This window comes from Pan paniscus, chromosome 18 (assembly GCF_029289425.2).
Source record: "Pan paniscus chromosome 18, NHGRI_mPanPan1-v2.0_pri, whole genome shotgun sequence".
NCBI classification, from domain to species: Eukaryota; Metazoa; Chordata; class Mammalia; order Primates; family Hominidae; genus Pan; species Pan paniscus.
Window position 1 is genome coordinate 50,184,410 of NC_073267.2, and position 19,158 is coordinate 50,203,567.

General features: G+C 51.0%; 1 protein-coding gene across 1 annotated transcript in view; it reads right to left on the minus strand.

Moving 5' to 3' along the window:
* Window positions 1–667: 667 nt before the first annotated feature.
* LOC117978485 (rho GTPase-activating protein 23-like) overlaps window positions 668–19,158 on the minus strand; it is a 32,797-nt gene continuing 14,306 nt past the window's right edge. The window contains exons 10-16 of the mRNA XM_063598084.1: window positions 16,307–16,385; window positions 12,240–12,313; window positions 11,870–11,959; window positions 10,896–11,021; window positions 4,606–4,647; window positions 3,922–4,018; window positions 668–1,835 (exon numbers count right to left, since the gene is read on the minus strand). Coding sequence (XP_063454154.1) covers window positions 1,774–1,835; window positions 3,922–4,018; window positions 4,606–4,647; window positions 10,896–11,021; window positions 11,870–11,959; window positions 12,240–12,313; window positions 16,307–16,385 — 570 coding nt within the window. The 3' untranslated portion in view covers window positions 668–1,773. The remainder of the gene's footprint in view (window positions 1,836–3,921; window positions 4,019–4,605; window positions 4,648–10,895; window positions 11,022–11,869; window positions 11,960–12,239; window positions 12,314–16,306; window positions 16,386–19,158) is intronic.

Sequence of the window (19,158 nt, forward strand, 5' to 3'; positions counted from 1 at the left end):
GATATTATCATATGAATTAGCCCTATCTTTTTCAAAAGCATTGTTAGGTTTTGGTATCAGGGTAATGCTGGCCTCATAAATGAGTTGGAAAGTGTTTCTTCCTCTTCTATTTTCCTTTCTTTTTTTTGAGACGGAGTCTCGCTCTGTCACGCAGGCTGGAGTGCAGTGGCACGACCTCGGCTCACTGCAACCTCCTCTTCCCAGGTTCAAGCAATTATCCTGCTTCAGCCTCCTGAGTAGCTGGGATTACAGGTGCATGCCACCACACCCAGCTAATTTTTTTGTATTTTTAGTAGAGATGGGGTTTTACCACGTTGGCCAGGCTGGTCTTTAACTCTTGATCTCAAGATCCGACCTCAGCCTCCCAAAGTGCTAGGATTACAGGTGTGAGCCATGGTGCCCAGCCACCCTCTTTTATCTTCCAAAAGAGATAGTGGAGAATTGGTATTATTTCTTAAATAACTATTTAAATAACATTTAAATAATTCAAATATTTAAATAACTATTTAAATATATCAACATTTAAAATTATACTATTTTCTATTTAGAATATTTTAAAATTATTAAAGTAAATTGTTTAAAAATTTAAAAAATTCCTTAAATATTTGGTAGAATTTAACAGTGAAGCCATCTGGTCCTGAAGTTTTCATTGTTGGGGGGTTTTAAATTACATATTCAATTTCTTTAGGAGGTATAGGACTATTCAGGTTATCTATTTTTTCGTAAGTGAGTTTTGGCAGTCTGAATCTTTCAAAGAATTGGTCTATTTCATCTAAGTTATTGAATTTATGGGCAACTTTATGCCCATAAATTCAATAACTTAGGCATCTATAGCCAGGCTTGGTGACTCACGCCTGTAATCCCAGCACTTTGGGAGGCCAAGGGGGGCAGATCATGAGGTCAGGAGATCAAGACCATCCTGGCCAACCTGGTGAAACCCCGTCTCCACTAAAAATACAAAAAATTAGCTGGACGTGATGGTGGGCACCTGTAGTCCCAGCTACTCAGGAGGCTGAGGCAGGAGAATGGTGTGAACCCAGGAGGCGGAGCTTGCAGTGAGCTGAGATGGTGCCACTGCACTCCAGCCTGGGTGACAGAGCAAGACTCCATCTCAAAAAAATAAATAAATAAAAAATAAAAAATAACTTAGGGGTCTGTAGTGATGTCCCTCTTTCATCCCTAATACTGATGATCTGTGCCATCTTTCTTTTTATTCTGTTAGTCTGGCTAGAGGTTTATCAATTTCATTGATTTTTTTTCAAAGAACCAGCTTTTGGTTTCATTGCTTTTCTTCAACTGTTTTCAATTTCATGGATTTCTGCTCCTCTCTTTATTTCCTTCTGCTTGCTTTAGGCTCTCCAAAGACCTTAAAGGATATCTGTTTTATTTATTATAGCACCCCACAGATTTACTGATATTCCCATTTTATAGATGAGGAAGCTAAGGATCAGAAAGTGGTTAAGTAACTTGCCCAATGTCCAAAACTACTAAATGGTGGAGCCAGAACTCAAACCCAGGACTGTCTGACTCCAGAGTCTGTGCTTCTAACTACTGAGTGACATTGCCTCCTAGCGACATAACTCCCAGGCCAGGTCCTTCTACTACAGCAGATGCCTCACCAAACACTGCCAAGGTAAGCAACTTCTCAGCTTACCTTGGGCACTCGGTACCTCCTGCCTTCCCTCCCAGGGACCATCAACTTTCCCCACGGTCCAATTGCCATTCCCTCAATTCCCTTGAACAAAAACCAAAGTGGGCTGGCTTGTACAGGGATCAAGCCTTCAGAATTGCCTTCATACGTACCTTGGACTTGACTGAACTACAGGTGGTAGAATCTGTTGGTGAAAGACAGAAAAAAAAATGAAAGTTGCATCAGGGAAAAAGAAAGTTGAGTCTTATGCACACAATTCCTCTCCTCAAAGGCTTCAGAAACCAGGGAATTCTGAAACATGAGATCTCCCCAGGCCCTAGGAGTATGATGGACCTCTGATGTCCATCTATGGGAAAGGGATGGAGCAGAAAATGATGTTAATTGCCACTTCCTCTAGAGGCAGGAAGTGACATCAGGCTGCCAGCCACTGGCCCCTCATTTACCGATGGCTAAGGGCAAGGGGGCATTGTCTTTGAGCCTAGTTCCTCTCCCCTTCCCCGCCCGTCCCTGTTACTCTGAAGCACTGGAGAGAAAATGCCAAATATCAGGTGCAGTCCATGGAAACCACCACAGTGAAACACAGCAAATCACAGATGCTCTGGAGAAATGGAGACCACACAGTGCACAGAGAGGTGGGTGCCCTACATCCACCCCCGAGCACACAACAAAGAAGAGGGATGACATGAATAATGGATAAAAGGGCAGAAATGAAATGGGTGGGAAGCAGGAGGTGGAGTGGGCTGGTGATTAGAGCCTTGATAGGTTCCACCTCCAGACCTGGGGTCACCCTGCCTCATGGGCAGGGTCCCCAGTTATCACCCAGTTATGAAGGAGACTAAAAGCATGATTTCTATGGGACTTGGGTCCCACTCCCTTAATATCACTGGGGTGGAGAAGGAACCAGAAACACGTCCTGGTGGGTCCTCTCCAAGGCTAGAGAGGGAGCAGGTTGGTCCAAGGGCCTCCTGGGGTCCCACAGGGTAGTGGGCAGGTGTGGTTAATCCACACTCTCTGGCAGGCAAGTTAGATGCCCCCCTCTCCGGACCCCTCCCCCTGCACAAGGTGAGAAAAGCAAGATGGGCGACCACACATGACACACGGGGCGCGGGGGGCGGCGGGTGATTAGAAGAGACATGGGGTCCCTCTCTGCCATCCCACCCCCATGTCTTCTGGCCCCTCCTGAGCCTGCCTCTGGTGACTAGGGAGCTCCTGTGTGCCTCTGTCAGAGACAAACAGAAATGCTAAAACTAAAGGGAGGGACAACAATGGCGGGGGGAGGAGTCAGTGGCTGCAGCCACAAAGGGAGTGGCCCTCATCTGTCTCTGAGCATGTAAATCATCTGTCCTCTGCCATGAGAGGGCCACAGGCCCTGCAAACAGGACTTAGGGCCCCGGTTTCTTAAGCAGGAGGAGGCGGCCCATTGGGGTGACTGAGGCAGGAGTTAGAGATAAAGAGAAGCTTCTGGGCGTGGCATCGCTGGTCTCTAGAGAGTGTCGGTCCCCAGCCGGGATGACTAGCAGTGGTGAGACTAGGCAAAGAGAGGCCACAAGGTCTGTGGCACTGCAGAAGGGCAGCAATTCGATGCCCAGGTGTCCAGGCAACGGGGAGGGCCCTGGGCCCAGTGAGTGCCTCCTTCCTCCTGAGAAGGGGCTCTAGGATGGGAGGGACATGGACTGCTGGGGTAAGTGGATAACAAGCAGGGGTAACTGGCATGTCAGTGTGGGGTCCTCACAGTCCGGGACATTCTGCCTGCCTCTGTGCCCACCCAGCCTTCTTATAATCACCCGCCACTGTTAGGGACCGAGGCCACGACACTGCACTGTACCCTTTAAATCTCCAACGGGTCCACTGGAGGAGGGGAGGGGGAGGAGAAGAGAAAGGGGTAGGAGGAGAGCACGGGGAGAGGAGGACGGAGAGGTGGGGGGTGCAAGGAGAAAAGGAAGAAAAATTAAAAAGAGGAACATGCCCAGAGGGACACAGCCAGCCCATGAGAAATTAAAGGCTGAGGAAAGAAACCAGTGAGAGAGGGGGAACAAAGCTCTGACCCTGCCTGGGGCGGGGCAGCTGCACAGACAGGAGGTGGGCACGGGGCAAGCTGGACTTCCCCAGGGAGGGAGAAGGCCCCCAACAGCCCCATCTCCATGGTGGCTGTCAGGGGAGGGCCCCACTGGGGTGGCACAGGGAAGCTGGGCATCTGGCCAGGCATCTGGGACCCTCAGGAATGCAGTGTCCACCCTCCCGCCTCCCCACTCCCAGGCCCCTGCACTCACCTGACCCTGGGTCGCCAGGGGGCACTGTCCTGCCAATGTTGGGCAGGAGGTACTCAATGTTGGGCACTGCCTGAGGCTCCTTGCTGCCCACAGGGGTCTGCGAACAGGAGAAGGGGTCAGCTGGCATGCCCTCGGATGCTGGGCTGCCGACCCCCCAGAGGGGTGTGCCCTGATGACAGAGGCCATGTCTCCTCCATCAGACCGGGCTCACTGGGGCAGGGACCGTCTCCCTCATCAGCCGGGTGCTCTTGAGGATGATTCCTACATGTCCCCTGTTAGACAGCTTTGTGCCTTCCTCAACATCTCAGAACCATGAAGGCCAGAGCGGCCCCTTCAGCTAGGGGCAGGAGCTGTGTCTCCCGCACTAGACTGGAACTCCTCCAACCTAAGTCCTTCTCAGTAGCCTGGAGGGCAGGAGCTGCCTTTACTCCTGAATTGGGTTCCCTCTGAGCAAGGCCTATATCTCCCCCATTTAGACTGGGGATTCCTGAAGGCAAGCTTTGTGCTTCTCTATCAGACTAGGGGCTCCTGAGGAGAGGGTCTGTGTTTCCTCCATCAGACTTGAGGGAAGCCTCAAGGACAGACACATTCCCCAGCTTAAGTCTCGCTGCCTGCCCCACCCCCAAGGACTGGGGCTCACCCCAGACCAGCCCCCATGCCAGCCCAGCCCACAGCATCACTTACTCTCTCTCCCTTGTCCTCTTCGTCACTGAAGAACCAGTCTGACTGCAGAGAAGACAAAAGGAAGGGATGAAATCAGCATGGGAAAGAAGAGTCTCTTCCACCTGCTCATTCCAGAGGACCCACTCAGGCGGCAAGGGGCGCCTCTCTCTCAACAAACCCCAGGGTGGCGGGGCTGCAAAAGAGGGCTCAGAGGGAGCTTGATGGACGCTAAAACCTGACTCCACAGACTATGAAAAGCCCTGGGGGAGAGAAAAGGTGGGAACCCAGTGTGGGAGGAGACACGGCAGTGAGTGGGAGCGGCCACCTCAGACGAGAGATAGGCTTAAGGAGAGCTTCACTTTTACTTGCTTTTCTCTAAACACTGTCCTGGGCACACCCCTATGGTATACTCCCCACAGCGAGCCGGAGGGCAGGGAGGCACCAGTGCCGTTAGTGTTGGCCAGGTCCATGGCTGCGACAGCCGAGCATGCCCCACGCCACCTGCCACCCTTGGGTGCCACACTGACAACAGGGGTGTCACGTACTCAGCCCAGAAAAGGAAAATGACAGGAGAAAGGTGTTGGAGGTTTCCTGAGGGGCAGGAGGCGAGAGCTTTCTCATAAAGGCCAAACAAGAGACAAAATAAAGACCCCCACAGTTTAATATATTTTGTAAAATTTGAGAATCTTGAAGATAAAATTCTAAGTTTTCTGAAAAAAAAAATCCAGATTGCTTATAAGTGAACACGTATCACAGGTACTTGGAACTTTCAGCAGCAAGACACAAGAAGACAAGAAAAGAAAGTAAGTTTTGATGTGTTGAAGGAACCTAGAATTTTGTACCCTGCTAAACTCTCATTTAAAAAAATGAGAATGTAAAATAAAGCTATTCTTTTTTTTTTTTTTTTTCCAACAGAATCTCACTCTGTCACCCAGGCTGGAGTGCAGTGGTGCAATCTTGGCTCACTGCAACCTCTGCCTCCTGTGTTCAAGTGATTCTCTGGCTTCAGCCTCCCAAGTAGCTGGGATTACAGGTGCATGCCAACACGCCTGGATAATTTTTGTATTTTTAGTAGAGATGGGGTTTCGTCATGTTGGCCAGACTGGTCTCAACTCCTGACCTCAAGTGATCCACCCACCTCCACCTCCCAAAGTGCTGGGATTACAGGCATACCACAGATTGTTTTAATCACCCCTTAAGTGAACCTCCTGCTCTCTGGAGCCACCACACCTGGCCTTGAAATAAAACTATCCTGAGACAGCAGAAAATTTATTACACAAAGACTCTCTTAACTGAATACTTGAGCAAGTAAAGAGATGGACTTCGGCAAGCTCCAAGAAATAACTAAGGCACTTTTGGCTTTTATTGTATTTATTAATTTATTTTTGAGATAGGGTCTTTCGCTGTTATCCAGGTTGGAATGCTGTGGCATGATCCTAGCTCACTGTACCCTTGAACTCCTGGGCTCAAGAGATTCTCCCACCTCAGCCTCCTGAATAGCTGGGACTACAGGCATGTGCAACCTTGCACAGCTAATTAAAAAAAAATTGTAGATTTTGGGATTACAAGCATGAGCCACTGCACCCACCACTTTTGGCCTTTAGATGTGGTGGAAGGAAGACACAGAAACTGATAAGCATTAGAAATTGACAGTGACAGGCTGGGTGCAGTGACTCACACCTGTAATCCCAGCACTTTGGGAGGCTGAGGTGGGTGGATCACCTGAGGTCAGGAGTTTGAGACCAACCTGGCCAACATGGTGAAACCCCATCTCTCCAAAAAATATAAAAATTAGCTGGGCATGGTTGTGCGCACCTGTAATCCCAGCTACTTGGGAGGGTGAGGTGGGGGAATCACTTGAACCCGGGAGGCAGAAGTTGCAGTGAGCTGACGTCGCACCACTGTACTCCAGCCTGGACAACAAGAGTGAAACTCCATTTCAAAAAAAATAAATGAATAAAAATTAAGGCAATTACCCTTTACCCCCCTCAACACCTATGAAAGAACAGGAACAGGCAATTTATAATCTCATTATGTAGACTTAAAACACACAAAGAATATTATATATATTTAAGGATAGCCATGCATTTACAATAAGTGGAAGGTGTCCTGGAAGGACACATATTAGCCTATTAAGAGTGGGCACCTAGGGAAATGAAGAGGGGAAACAAGGGGACTTGCCTGAGCATGCGCCATGAGCCTCAGTTATTATTGCTCAAGGTCTGACATGTGATTAAATCAAACAGCACAGGAAGGCCAGAAGGGAAACAAGAAAGAGATAGAAGAGAAGAGAGCGAAGGAAGATAAGAAAAATGCAAGCTCTGGCAGGGCACAGTGGCTCACACCTGTAGTCCCAGCACTTTGGGAGGCTGAGGCAGGTGCATCAGCTGAGGTCAGGAGTTCAATACCAGCCTGGCCAACAGGGTGAAACCCCAGCTCTACTAAAAATACAAAAATTAGCCCGGCATGATGGCGTGTGCCCATAATCCCAGCTACTTGGGGGTGCTGAGGTGGATCACTTGAGCCCAGGAGCCGGAGCCTGCAGTGAGTGGAGACCACGCTGTTGCACTCCAGCCTGGGTGACAGAGTGAGACTCTGTCTCAAAAAAAAAAAAGAAAAGAAAAGAAAAAGAAAAATGGAAGCTCTGGAGTCAGTTATCTTGGTTTGAGTTCACCTTAGCCAAGTTACTTTCCCTCTGTAAGTCTATTTACTTATCTCTAAAACGGGCATGATGTGAGTACCTCCTTCTAGGCCTGAGGAGGATTGAGATGAAATACTGTATGGAAGACGTTGAGTGCAGCACGTTGTTAATGTATAATAGATGTCAGCTACTGTTATTCAAAAGTGCGGCTTCCAGAGACAGGCTGACCAGGGGGAGCTTGAGGATCGGCCCAAAGAAGCCAGCTGTTAACTCAGATTGGAAGGTGCCCAGAAGTACTCTGCAAGCCACAGCGTCTACAGGAAGTGCCTGGGTGGCCACGGCTCTCAAGAGGAATCCACACTAGTTCCTGCCACCCTGTTTCTGCACATGCTGTTCTTTCCGCCTGGGATGCCCTTTCTCCCTGCTCTGCCTGGCTAAGTTCTCATCATGGTCCTCTAAGGCAGTTCAAGAACTCCATGACTATGACCCCAGCCCTGCACCCAGGGGCAGGGTGGGTCCTTCTGTGGGGCTTCCTTGGACATAGCCCAGAGCAAAAAGAGACACAGCTCTTACTCTGATAAACATTATTAAATGAATAAATGAATGAGAAACATCATTTTATGGATTTTTTTTATGTGTGTTTGGCAGGGTCTCACTCTGTCACCCAGGCTGGAGTGCAGTGTTGCAATCTCGGCTCACTGCAGCCTCCCACCTCAGCCCCCCAAGTAGTTGAGACCACAGACACGCACCACCACACCCGCTGGCAATATTCCTTCTGAGCAGGCTCCCATTCACCTCCGTGTTCCCAGCACGGGGATCTGTCTCTGGCGTGGAATAATGACCACGAGGAAGAGGATGACAGTCAGTTCTCACACAACACTTAGGTCCTGCCAGGCACCGCCGTGAGTGCTTTAGCAGACATTCACAACAATGTGAGGTAAACAGTATTGTCATCTCTACTTTACAGGTGTGGAGACTGAGGCACAGCAGGTAAGGAACTTGTCCAAGGCCACACAGCACATAGGAGCAGGCTGGCCCCAGAGCCACTGCCGTCAATCCCCCACCCCAGGGGGCACTTGGCAATGTCTAGAGACATTTTTGATTGTGACAACTAGAGTGATATTCCCAGCATCCAGCAGGTAGAAGCCAGCGATGCTGCTAAATGTCCTATAACACACAGAACAGCCTCCCACAATAAAGACTTATCTGGACCTCAGTGGTCACTAGTGCTGAGGCTGAGAAACATTAGGTATCACTGCCTTTGCTGAGTGAGTCCCTGAGCAAATGCCCTGGGTGATCTTTGTTTGGGTTCCACTTGACTTCGTAAACATAGGTAGAGGCTCCTGGCAACTTGCCCGCTGCAAGATCAGACATCCAGGTTTGCTCTCCTCTCTGCTCTGCCATTATCTTGCTGCGTGGCCCTGGGCAAGTCGCTGTTCCTCTTTACCCCTCAGTTGCCACCCTCTTTCCGACCTGAAGACTGGTCTGGGTGCCCCAAGTGACAGCAGCACTGCCCTGGCTATGGAGCCTCTGGGCTAGACAGAGCTGGCACGCTTGGGTGGGCAGGCTTTCAGGGCTTGCAGAGTGGGTGGCTCATTCCCCTGACAATCATCCAGGACTGGTTACATTCAAATGCCAAGGAGGCAGTGAAGGGAAGGACACTAGCTCAGTTAGCTCTCGGGAATGAATCTCTGAGTAGAAAAGCCCAGCCTGGCCGGGCATGATGGCTCACACCTGTAATCCCAGCACTTTGGAAGGCCAAGATGGGAGGATCGCTTGAGTCCAGGAGTTCAAGACTAGCCCTGGCAACATAGTAAGACCTCATCTCTACAAAAGAATACAAAAATTAGCCAGTTGGTGTGGTGGTGGCATCTCTAGTCCCAGCTACTCAGGAGGCTGAGATGGCAGGATCGCCTGAGCCTGGAAGTGGGCCATATTTGCCCACTGCACTCCAGTGTGGGTGACAGACTGACTTTATCAAAAAAAAAAAAAAATCCAGAAAGCAAAAAGAAAGAGAGAGAAAGAAAGAGAAAGAAAAGCCCAGCCTGATATAACCTCAATTAGCAATTTACTCATTCATTTATACTCCACAAACACTGAGTATCCACTGTGTGCCAGGCGCTAGTGTCAGTGCTAAATGAGACAAACTCCGCCTTCTCCACCCTGCCCAGAGCAGGGACTCCCCCTTGGGGCTTTGGCCTCCTTCCTCCCTGAAGGCTGCAGTTCCTGACACCTCAGCTGACCTCAGACCTTGGGCTTCCAGGGGCTTCTCCAGGAGCACAGGGCCAGACACCCACTCTTCCCTGCTGCTGCCCCCAAAACACACCCTCCTGGGAGGTTCCGGGGCTCCCTGGTGCCCTGGAGAGCTAAGCTTTCCCAAGGCCTCACCAGGATCCCCGACACTGCAGGGCAGCCCTGGCCTCCCAGACAGCTCTGGAGTGGTGTTCCCAGTGTCCGGATGCAGCAGGCTGTGATGCTCCCTCCTGTGGCTCGGAGCCCTGAGCATGCAGTGAAGGAGGAGATGGGCAAGCAAGGCTGTTAACATGGCTCAGCTGCCCACCACCTCGCATCCTTACCCTGGCCCCCTCCCTCTGTCCCAAGCCAGCTCAAGGAGGGATCTAGGAGTCTGGCCTTTGGGTTGATAGCAGGAGGAAAACACAGGCTTTGGTCAGTCAGATCTGGCTTGAAATCTTGGGCTGCCACTTATTAGCTGTGTGACCATGAGCAAGTTGCTTTGCCTCTCTGAGCCTGTTTCCTCCTCTGTAAAATGAGGGTGATAGGGCCCAGCTTTCCTTCCCTAAAGTGTCTAGGGGGCTTGGGACTGAGGCTTCCCTTACTCTGACCAGCTGCCAGTCATTTCCCCTGGCAGGAGGGGCTCTGTTCTCATCCTCTGTGGGCTGTAACAAGAATTGGAAATGGAAAATCTATGATTCATAATGACATCTGTGTGTGCCCCAGAAGGTGGCAGTGCTGCCTTAGGGTTGGGCTCTGGAAGACCAAGGCCTCCTGCGCCCTCTGCTGGCCACTCTGGGTTCTCCTCCGCCCATGCACAGTAACAAGAACCTACAGGACCAGGGCTGTTGGCATCCAGGAAGCCATGAGAAGGGAGGTGGCCAGCCCAGTACATGCCAAGCACTGGTGCAGGATCCTGCCTCAGGCCAAGGCCCTGTGCCTTGCCCCATCCACCCCTTGTTACCATGGACATCACCACTACCTCCCCAAAACCTCAGTGGGGCCAGCAGGGAAAGTCACTAGAGCCGGGGCCTCCTGATGTCAGGCCAGACCTTGGCCCCCGTCTGCTCGTGTCTGCCAGGACACCTCTCCAGGTGCCACCTTCTGAAGCTGCCCCTTCCGCCCTCCACCAGTAGCACCTTCCCTGCCCTTCCTCCTCTTCTGCCTTTCCCAGGCATCTTGGATGCTCGGGGGCCTCTTGACTCTCCTGCTGGGGACACAACATCCCAGGGCAGCAAGGATTCCAGGATCCATTCCTGCCTTGCCTTGAAATGCAGCCCATGGCTTTGGAGGAGTATATACCACCCTAGCAGCATGCTCTAAAGCTGTCGAGCCCTTCCTGGGGCACACCCTGCCAGGCTGAGCAAGAGTGAGGGGCTCAGAGGAACATGGCCTGGGCCCCAGGGGCTGCTGGGTGACCCCCGGAACAGGGGCTTACGTGCTGGGTCAGTGTCTCCATGATCTTGTAGCGGTCAGGCATGTGGGTCACCATGTCTGTCATGTTGTCCTCAGACGTCCTCACCAGTGCCGGCCCAAAGACCAGGGCCAGGTTCCGGGGTTCCATCTGGGCAGCAGGGAAAGCAGGTCACTGTCAACATCCTGAACTCAGTCCTCCCTCACTCTGGCCGCTAAGGCCTCTGTCCCCAACTACATCCTCACCAGTCCCCAGCTTAGAGGGTGGACACCCCCTTGTATGGGCATGGAGATGCTTGATGAGTAGAGCACAGGCTAGATTTCAGCCCCTTTCATCCCCAGGCCCAGCAGCCATGAGCAGTGCCCAACCTGCACACCTATACAGGGCAGCCCTGAGTGGTCAGTGCCAGCAGTGGGAGACCCTGCAGTAGGAAACATGTTGGAGGTCCCAGGGGTTATTTTAGGCCTGGGAAAAAATCTGATCACTTCCAGGTGCCTGTAATCCCAGCTACTCGGGAGGCTGAGGCAGGAGAATTGCTTGAACCCGGGAGGTGAAGGTTGCAGTGAGCCGAGATCGTGCCAAGGCACTGCAGCCTGAGTGGCAGAGTGAGACTTCGTCTCAAAAAAACAAACAAAAAACACAAAAAATCCTATCACTCCCGTCATTTTCCCCACTGCAGAACCAGAAGGCATAAGGGGTTTGATGAGGAAAATGCAATGCGAGGGACTTGAGCTAAGTCGGAGGATGGCAATGCATCGGATACGGGGAGCCGGGGTTCCCTGCCTCTGGAAAGCCCTCAGAAACTCAGGAGATGGCTCTCTGGGGGAAAGCACTGACCAGCATGTAGGAGAGGGATGGGGATGGAGCAGTCATAGGAGGAGGGCGTGCCTAGAGGGGCCTGAGTTATTGGACCTGCAGGAGCTCAGTGCGTGCTGAGGGCCCCCACACAGTAAGTCCGTGCTTGCCTCCCCCAGACTCCATGCGGGACTCCTACCCACTTTGTTTTTCTCAGAGTGGTCAGCGATGGTCTTGAGATGGCCCACAAGGAATTTGAGCGTTTCATAGTAGTGTCCTGGGAGATCCCGGATCTGAGCAGGAGAGAGGAGGGGCATGGGGACAGGCTGTAAGGGCCTGCCCCTGTACCCCGTCACCACCATGCCCCAAAGATCTCCCACTACCATGCTTCAGGGAGTCTGGAACCTATCCTCTAACCCCCCGTTCTCTTGTGTGGATGGGGAAACTGAGGCCCTGAGTGGAGCAGGGCAAGGCCACAGGGGTCGTGGGCAACACCGGACTCCCTGCCTCCTGGGACAGAGGTGCTCAGGCAGCTGCCCCACCTCGTGCCTGGCAGCACCTCTCTCTCCTTACCAGCTTCCGCAGCGTCCTCATCCGCTCCCGCGCATCCTCAATGCAGTTGGCCTCGATGAAGTCGTTGTATTTGTCTAGAACACAGCAGAGACTCTTTAGAGAGGTAGGGGCAGCACCTTCCCCTGTTCTCCAGGCCGAGGGCCCTGCTGGGAGGGCTGTGTTTTGAACTCCTCCAGTTCGGGGGCTCCAGCGTGGGTGACAGCCTCTTGTGTATGTGAACACACCCACCACAGCTGCACTCACCACAGCTGCACTCACCACAGCTGCACTCACCACAGCTACACTCGGGTGTGCACCTGACCTGGGGTAGCCCAGCTGTGTTCATTTGGGAGGTAATACGACCTGAGGTGCATGCTGATCGCAGAAAAGGGGTCCATGCCCCCGTCTCCAGGACATGGACACCAAGGTTCAGCAGGTCAGAAGAGAAGGGCACCTGGAAAGGAGGAGGGGCTTCAGACAGCCTCGACCAAGGATTCCCCCAACTCCCTTCAGAACAATTCCATGGGGACCTTTAAAAAATGGAACATGATAAGCCTATTCTGAAATTCATCTGGATGAGCTAACGCACAAAGACAGCCAGGAATAGTTTTTAAAGAAAGAGTAATGCGGGAGGATCTGCCCTACCAGGGACTGAAACATCCTGAATGGATGGCACAGCTGAAGCCGGCTGGCACGGCAGAAAAGGCAGAGCAATGTTAAGGCTAGAAAGGGGGGAAGTGGGCCATGTGGATATTTATTATATGATAAAGGCAGCACTTCCAATCGGGGGGAGGGATGGGGCCTCAACAGATGTCCCTGGGACAAATGGCTACCATCGGGGGCAGGAGGGATCATTTCTAGCTCACAATACACAAATGCAATCACACGGCAGAGCCAATTGTGAAAATTATAAAAGCACTGGGGAAAAAATAAGAAAATATTTTTATAATCCTAAGGCCATCCTAAACATGAGATGCAGAATCCATGAAGAAAAGATGAACAGCTTTGGTCACATTTTAAACAATTGTTTTCGGCCAGGCACGGTGGCTCACGTCTGTCATCCCAGCACTTTGGAAGGCTGAGGCGCATCAGCTGATCACTTGAGGTCAGGAGTTCAAGACCAGCCTGGCCAATGTGGCAAAACCTCATCTTTACTAAAAATATAAAAATTAACAGGGCATGGTGGCAGGTGCCTGTAATCCCAGCTACTTGGGAGTCTGAGACAGGAGAATGGCTTGAACCCGGGAGGCCGAGGTTGTAATGAGCCGAGATCGTACCACTGCACTCCAGCCTGGGTGACAGAGTGAGACTCAGTCTCAAAAAAATAAATAAAATTAAATAAAAATAAAATTAAAAATTGTTAGGCGGGGCGCGGTGGCTCACGCCTGTAATCCCAGCACTCTGGGAGGCCAAGGAGGGTGGATCATCTGAGGTCAGGAATTTGAGACCAGCCTGGCCAACATGGTGAAACCCCGTCTCTACCAAAAGTACAAAAATTAGCTGGGCATGATGGTGGGCACCTGTAATCCCAGCTGTTCGGGAGACTGAGGCAGAAGAATCGCTTGAACCCAGGAGGCAGAAGTTGCAGTGAGCCGAGATCGCACCATTGCACTCCAGCCTGGGCGACAAGAGTGAAACTCTGTCTCAAAAAACAAAACAAAACAACAACAACAAAAAATTTGTTTTCAGTTTCTATACTGCAAAGTGAAAAGGCAAATGGCAGGCCAAAGCAAATATTTGCAAAAACTAACAAAGGGTTAATATGTGTAAAACACAAAGAGCTTTTCTCCCACAAATCAACATAAGAAAAAGATAAACAACCCAACAGAAAAATGGGCACATGGTCTGATCAAGCAATTACAGAGAAAATAGAAACAGCCAATATGCTAATGAAAAAAGATTTAATCTCCCTAGTAATGAGGGCAATGAAAATAAAAACAATAATGAGATACCATTTCTCTTATCTGATTAGCAAAAGTTTAAAATATTAATAATATTTAATGCTGTCTGGGTGAGGTGGCTCAAGCATAAAATCCCAGCACTTTGAAAGGCCGAGGAGCGATGATCACTTTAGACCAGGAGTTGAAGACCAGCCTGAGCAACGTAGTGAGACCCTGCCTCTACCAAAAAAAAATTTTTTTTAATTAGATGGGTATGGTGGCACAAACCTGTAGTCCCAGCTACTCAGGAGGCTGAGATGGGAGGATCACTTGAGCCCAGGAGGTTGAGGCTGCAGTGAGCCATGATTGTGCCACTGCATTCCAGTCTGGGCAACAGAGCAAGATCCTGTGTCAAATAATAGTATTTTTATTTTTATTTTATTGTATTATTTATTTATTTATTTATTTATTTTGAGATGGAGTCTTGCTCTGTCACCCAGGCTGAAGTACAGTGGTGCGATCTCGGCTCACTGCAACCTCTGCCTCCTGGGATAAGCAATTCTCCTGTCTCAGCCTCCCTAGCAGCTGGGACTACAGGCACCCGCCACCACACCCAGCTAATTTTTGTATTTTTAGTAGAGACGGGGTTTCACCACAGTCAGGCTGGTCTTGAACTCCTGACCTCAGGTGATCCACCCGCCTCAGCCTTCCAAAGTGCTGGGATCACAGGCATAAGCCACCATGCCTGGCCTTCAAATAACAATAATAGTTGTAATATCCAATGCTGTTGGGGATGTGGAGAGACAGACTCCTACATTGTTAGTGGGAGTCTAAATCAGGGCCTCTTTCTCAGAGTGCAATTGACACTGGTCTCAGAAAGGTTCACCAGGACTTTGACCCAGCAATTCTACATCTAAGAATCCCCTTAGAGAGCACAGATCCAGGCGTGCAAGGACTTATTCAAGGAAAGCCATTGCAACATGTTGTGTGATAGCAAACATTTGAAGACAAGCTAAATATCCATCAATACAGGAGTACTTAAAGAAATTATAGTCTATTCAAACCATGAAATTCTATGTGGCTGATTTAAAAGAAGAATGAGGTAGAGCTCTCTGCACTGACACGAATGAATCTCAGAATTACAACTCTGCTTTTGTTAAAAACAACTCAACCAGCGGTGTGCTGGAGTCCGCTCACACCAGCTCCTGAGAGCGACTGTGTGCCTCTCTTCCCAATTCCATGTTGGTGACATCATGTTGGTGGCTTGAAATAAACCATGGTAGGAGTATTTACACCATGGAAGCTGGAAAACGCTAGGCATTAGGGCTTTTTTCTCCCAGAAACAGATGTTAAACATCTGCCAGCACACCCCTGAACCCACCCAACTCCAAACCCCACGCAGGCACGTGTGTATCTCTGCCATGCATATAAGAGGGCCAGGAGAGGAACACAACAGATTGTGAATAAGCAGTTCAGCAAACGACCAAAGCCCATCGGAGCCCGACGCCTGGGGTGGAATCCTGGCTCTGCCATTTACAACCTGTGTGACCTTGGGCAAGGCATTAAACCTCTCTGAGCCTTGGTTTCCTCATCTATAGAGGGAAGGCAATAGCACCTTCCTCATGGAGTTGCTGTAGGGAGTTGTGCTTGGCACACACTAATGCTCAGAAAGTGTTAGCCACAACCTCCCGTGAAAGGGAGGAGGAGATTCACAGGGTCCTGTGCTGTTTTCTTTATTCACATCTGTACAATCTATGTTTTTTTTTTTTAATAAGCTTTTGTGTTAAAAAAAAAAAAAAAAAGCCAGCGTGGTGGCTCATGCCTGTAATCCCAGCATTTTGTGGGGCTGGGGCAGGCAGGAGGATTGCTTGAGCCCAAGAGTGCAACACCAGTCTGAGCAACATAGTGAGAAACTCCCCCCATCTCTGAAAAAAACTTTTAAATTAGCTGGGTGTGGTGGTGTTCACCTGCTGTCTCAGCTACTCAGGAGGCTGAGGTGGGAGGATCGCTTGAGCCCAGTAGCTTGAGGCTGCAATGAGCCATGATTGCGCCACTGCACTCCAGCCTGGGCGACAGAGCAAGACTGTCTCCAAAAAAAAAAAAAAAAAAAAAAAAGAGTAAAACCAACAAACCAAATGCAAAAGTAGTGGTCAGGGTGTGGCACAGACTGGTGTCCCCTCCCCACCCCCACTTCCACCTCCTACTCACCATCAGTGAAAAGAGGCTTGGGCAGCTTTCGGAAGAAGGACTTGAGCAGGCTGCTGATCACATTGATGTCTTGCCAGCGCTGGGGGAGGAGTCAGATGTCAGGCCACAGGCAGGCCTAGCCCAATGCCCATGCCTCCATGATCATTCTCCCCAGAGCCCAATCAAGCCCACCAGGCCCTCCCTGGGACCCACTTAGACTAAGCTCTCTACTCATCAGGATGGTGGCAGCAGAACTGAGTCCCCAGAGAGGTCCTGTGCCCACACTCACACTTGGCCCCAGCCCCTCCCTGCTCCTGCCAGCACGTGGGCTCCAACACCTCACCATTCACAGAAAGTCCCAGGCACTGTGGGGACACAGTGAGTGGCAGCTGCTGCCTCCACTGGGCACAGTTTAAGCATCCGTGACACAGCAGTCATTCGTGCCAGCTCCTTCCTGTCTCAGGTCCTCTGCATGTGCTGGTTCCCTCAACCAGAACTTTCCTCCCCGCCTCCACACAACTGGCTCCTCATCCCCGCCTAAAAGTCGCTCTTCAAAGAGGCCTTCTCTGACCCTCATAGCTAAAGCAGCCACCTTCACCACTGCCCTGTCACCTGCACCCCAGCCCTGACTTTGTTTCCTTCATGGCGCTTAACCCAATTTGTCATTATTTTCTGCTTTTGTTTCTATGTTCATGCCTGTCTCCCTGCAGGACTGTAAGCTCCAGGAGGAGCCAGGATCCCGTCTGTCTCATTTCCCACTGTGCTCCTATCACCTAGCTAGGACAGTTAACCTGATACTTACATGGCCCTAAATCAGTAGTTCTAACAGAAGGAGGCAATTTTGTCCCCCAAACTCCCACTCCACCCCCAGAGGACATTTGACAATGTCTGGAGCCATTTTGATTTTCCCAACTGGGAGGTGACACTTGCGTCTAGTGGATAGAGGCCAGGGATGATTCCAAATTTCCTCCAGTGCACAGGGCAACCCCACACAACAAATAATTGTTCTTCCCAAAATGTCCACTGAGGTTGAGAAACCCTACTCTAAAATAAATGGTTGTTGAGTACAAGAACTAACGGCCGGGTCGTTGTCCCTTCTGTCCTCCAGGGGGCACCATCACCCCACATTGCAACCAAGTCGGGCACAGCCGCCTCGCTGGGAATGGCTCAGAATAACTCAGGCCCAGAAAGCGACCTAATACCCCCAACAAAGAGACACAGCACAGCAGTACACACACTCATTACAATGGATCCACAGCTTAATGCCAGACAATCCCATAAACAATACACTCCCCACAGGCTCACCAGGGGTTAGATTTATCCCCCACTACACTTACTCCCAGCACGACCCACAACAAATGACACAATGATATCCAAGACAAAACAACACACCCAATATACCTTGTATGCCCCCAGCTGGCCCTGGCTTGGACCAGCTGCCTGCCAGCATGGCCCCCTCATCTCACACACACCCAGTGCGGCTCCTGCCCACCCGACTCCGTTACCTCCTGGCCCTCGGGTGTGAGCTCCTCTCATCTCCCAGCTGCCAAACCCAATGCCCTGGCCAGTGCTTCCTGGCTCCTCCAGAGTGAAGTGTCTGCCCTCTACCCAGCCTCACTGGCAGTCCTCTCCTTCTGTCCCACTCAGAGCGTGGCCCCTGCTGTTCTGCGGCCCACCCTTGGTCATCCCATGCCCCAGCTGCAGCAGGACCCATGCCACTCTCTAGTCCACGCTCAATCTAGCGCCTGTTTATGCTCTCGCCCCATGCAAGGGACTTTCCATACCCCAAATCCAATGGAGCCACTCCCTGAGATGGCCCCTCCCTTCCACCTCTCCTCAGGCTGCCCTACTCCCTGGTTTCTGCCAGGGGAAGATACCGCCAGCCCCAGCTCAAACATGCGGCTCTTCCTCACCCCTCCTTCCTCCCTCTCATGCAGCCAACTCTTAGGGTTGCTCCCATCCTCCCCCTTCCCCCAGGACCACCAAGTCCTCCCGACACTTAGCGCTTCCATAGATCAGTGACTTCTCCCCAGACCCCTGCCCTCCGCATTCGTATCCAATGGACATGAGCAGGAGCATTACTCTTTCTTGAACTTTGTTCTCACAATGCCTCCCCAGCTTAAGAACCATCAAAAGCTCCCTACTGTTCATCAGATCAAGGTCGAAGTCTTCAGTGAAGCCATCAAATGCCCTCTCTGTCCCCCTGGGGCCTCACCCTCCCCACCTCCAAGCCCAGGAGGTAGATCCACTCTCTGTCCTAACCCTCAAGCCCTCCCTGGCCCTTGCTGGGGTTTTGGAAAATGCCATCGTCTCACACCTCAAAAGGCTTCCTGTCCACCTGCCCCCTCCTATTCATTCCTCCAATACTCAAATCCTCCAGCCACCACCTGCTCCAGCCTGAGCACCCTGTCCTTCCTCATCACAGTGTGGTCCCTGATGAGAGATCATCTTTTTCTCTTGTCCACAATTTCACACACACTTGTCTCAGCTCCTCATTCTCCAAGGACAGGAAGACTTGTGTATTCCATGAGCCTTCACGTGTGTGACTCATGGGACATCACTGCCCATGTTCATGGTTTTCCAAAATATCTTTTTTATCAGAGCCCCTTTGGGCAAATAAAATTGTACGTGAAAAGCCAGTACAACAGACAGGTCAAAGCAGGGTTGCTCTAGCAGGGACACGGGGTCCTGACCTGCCCCTGGCCTCCCAAGGCCCCTCTGGGGAACCCTAGGACTCTGGGAACACCCTTTGAGAATTGCCGGCCCTGCTGGAAACACTTAAGTGTGATTGCAGATTCCTTCACAGGCTGGTCTCATCTCGCCTGATCAGCTACTTCTCTTTCCATGTTGCAGCCATCCAAATGGCTGGCCAT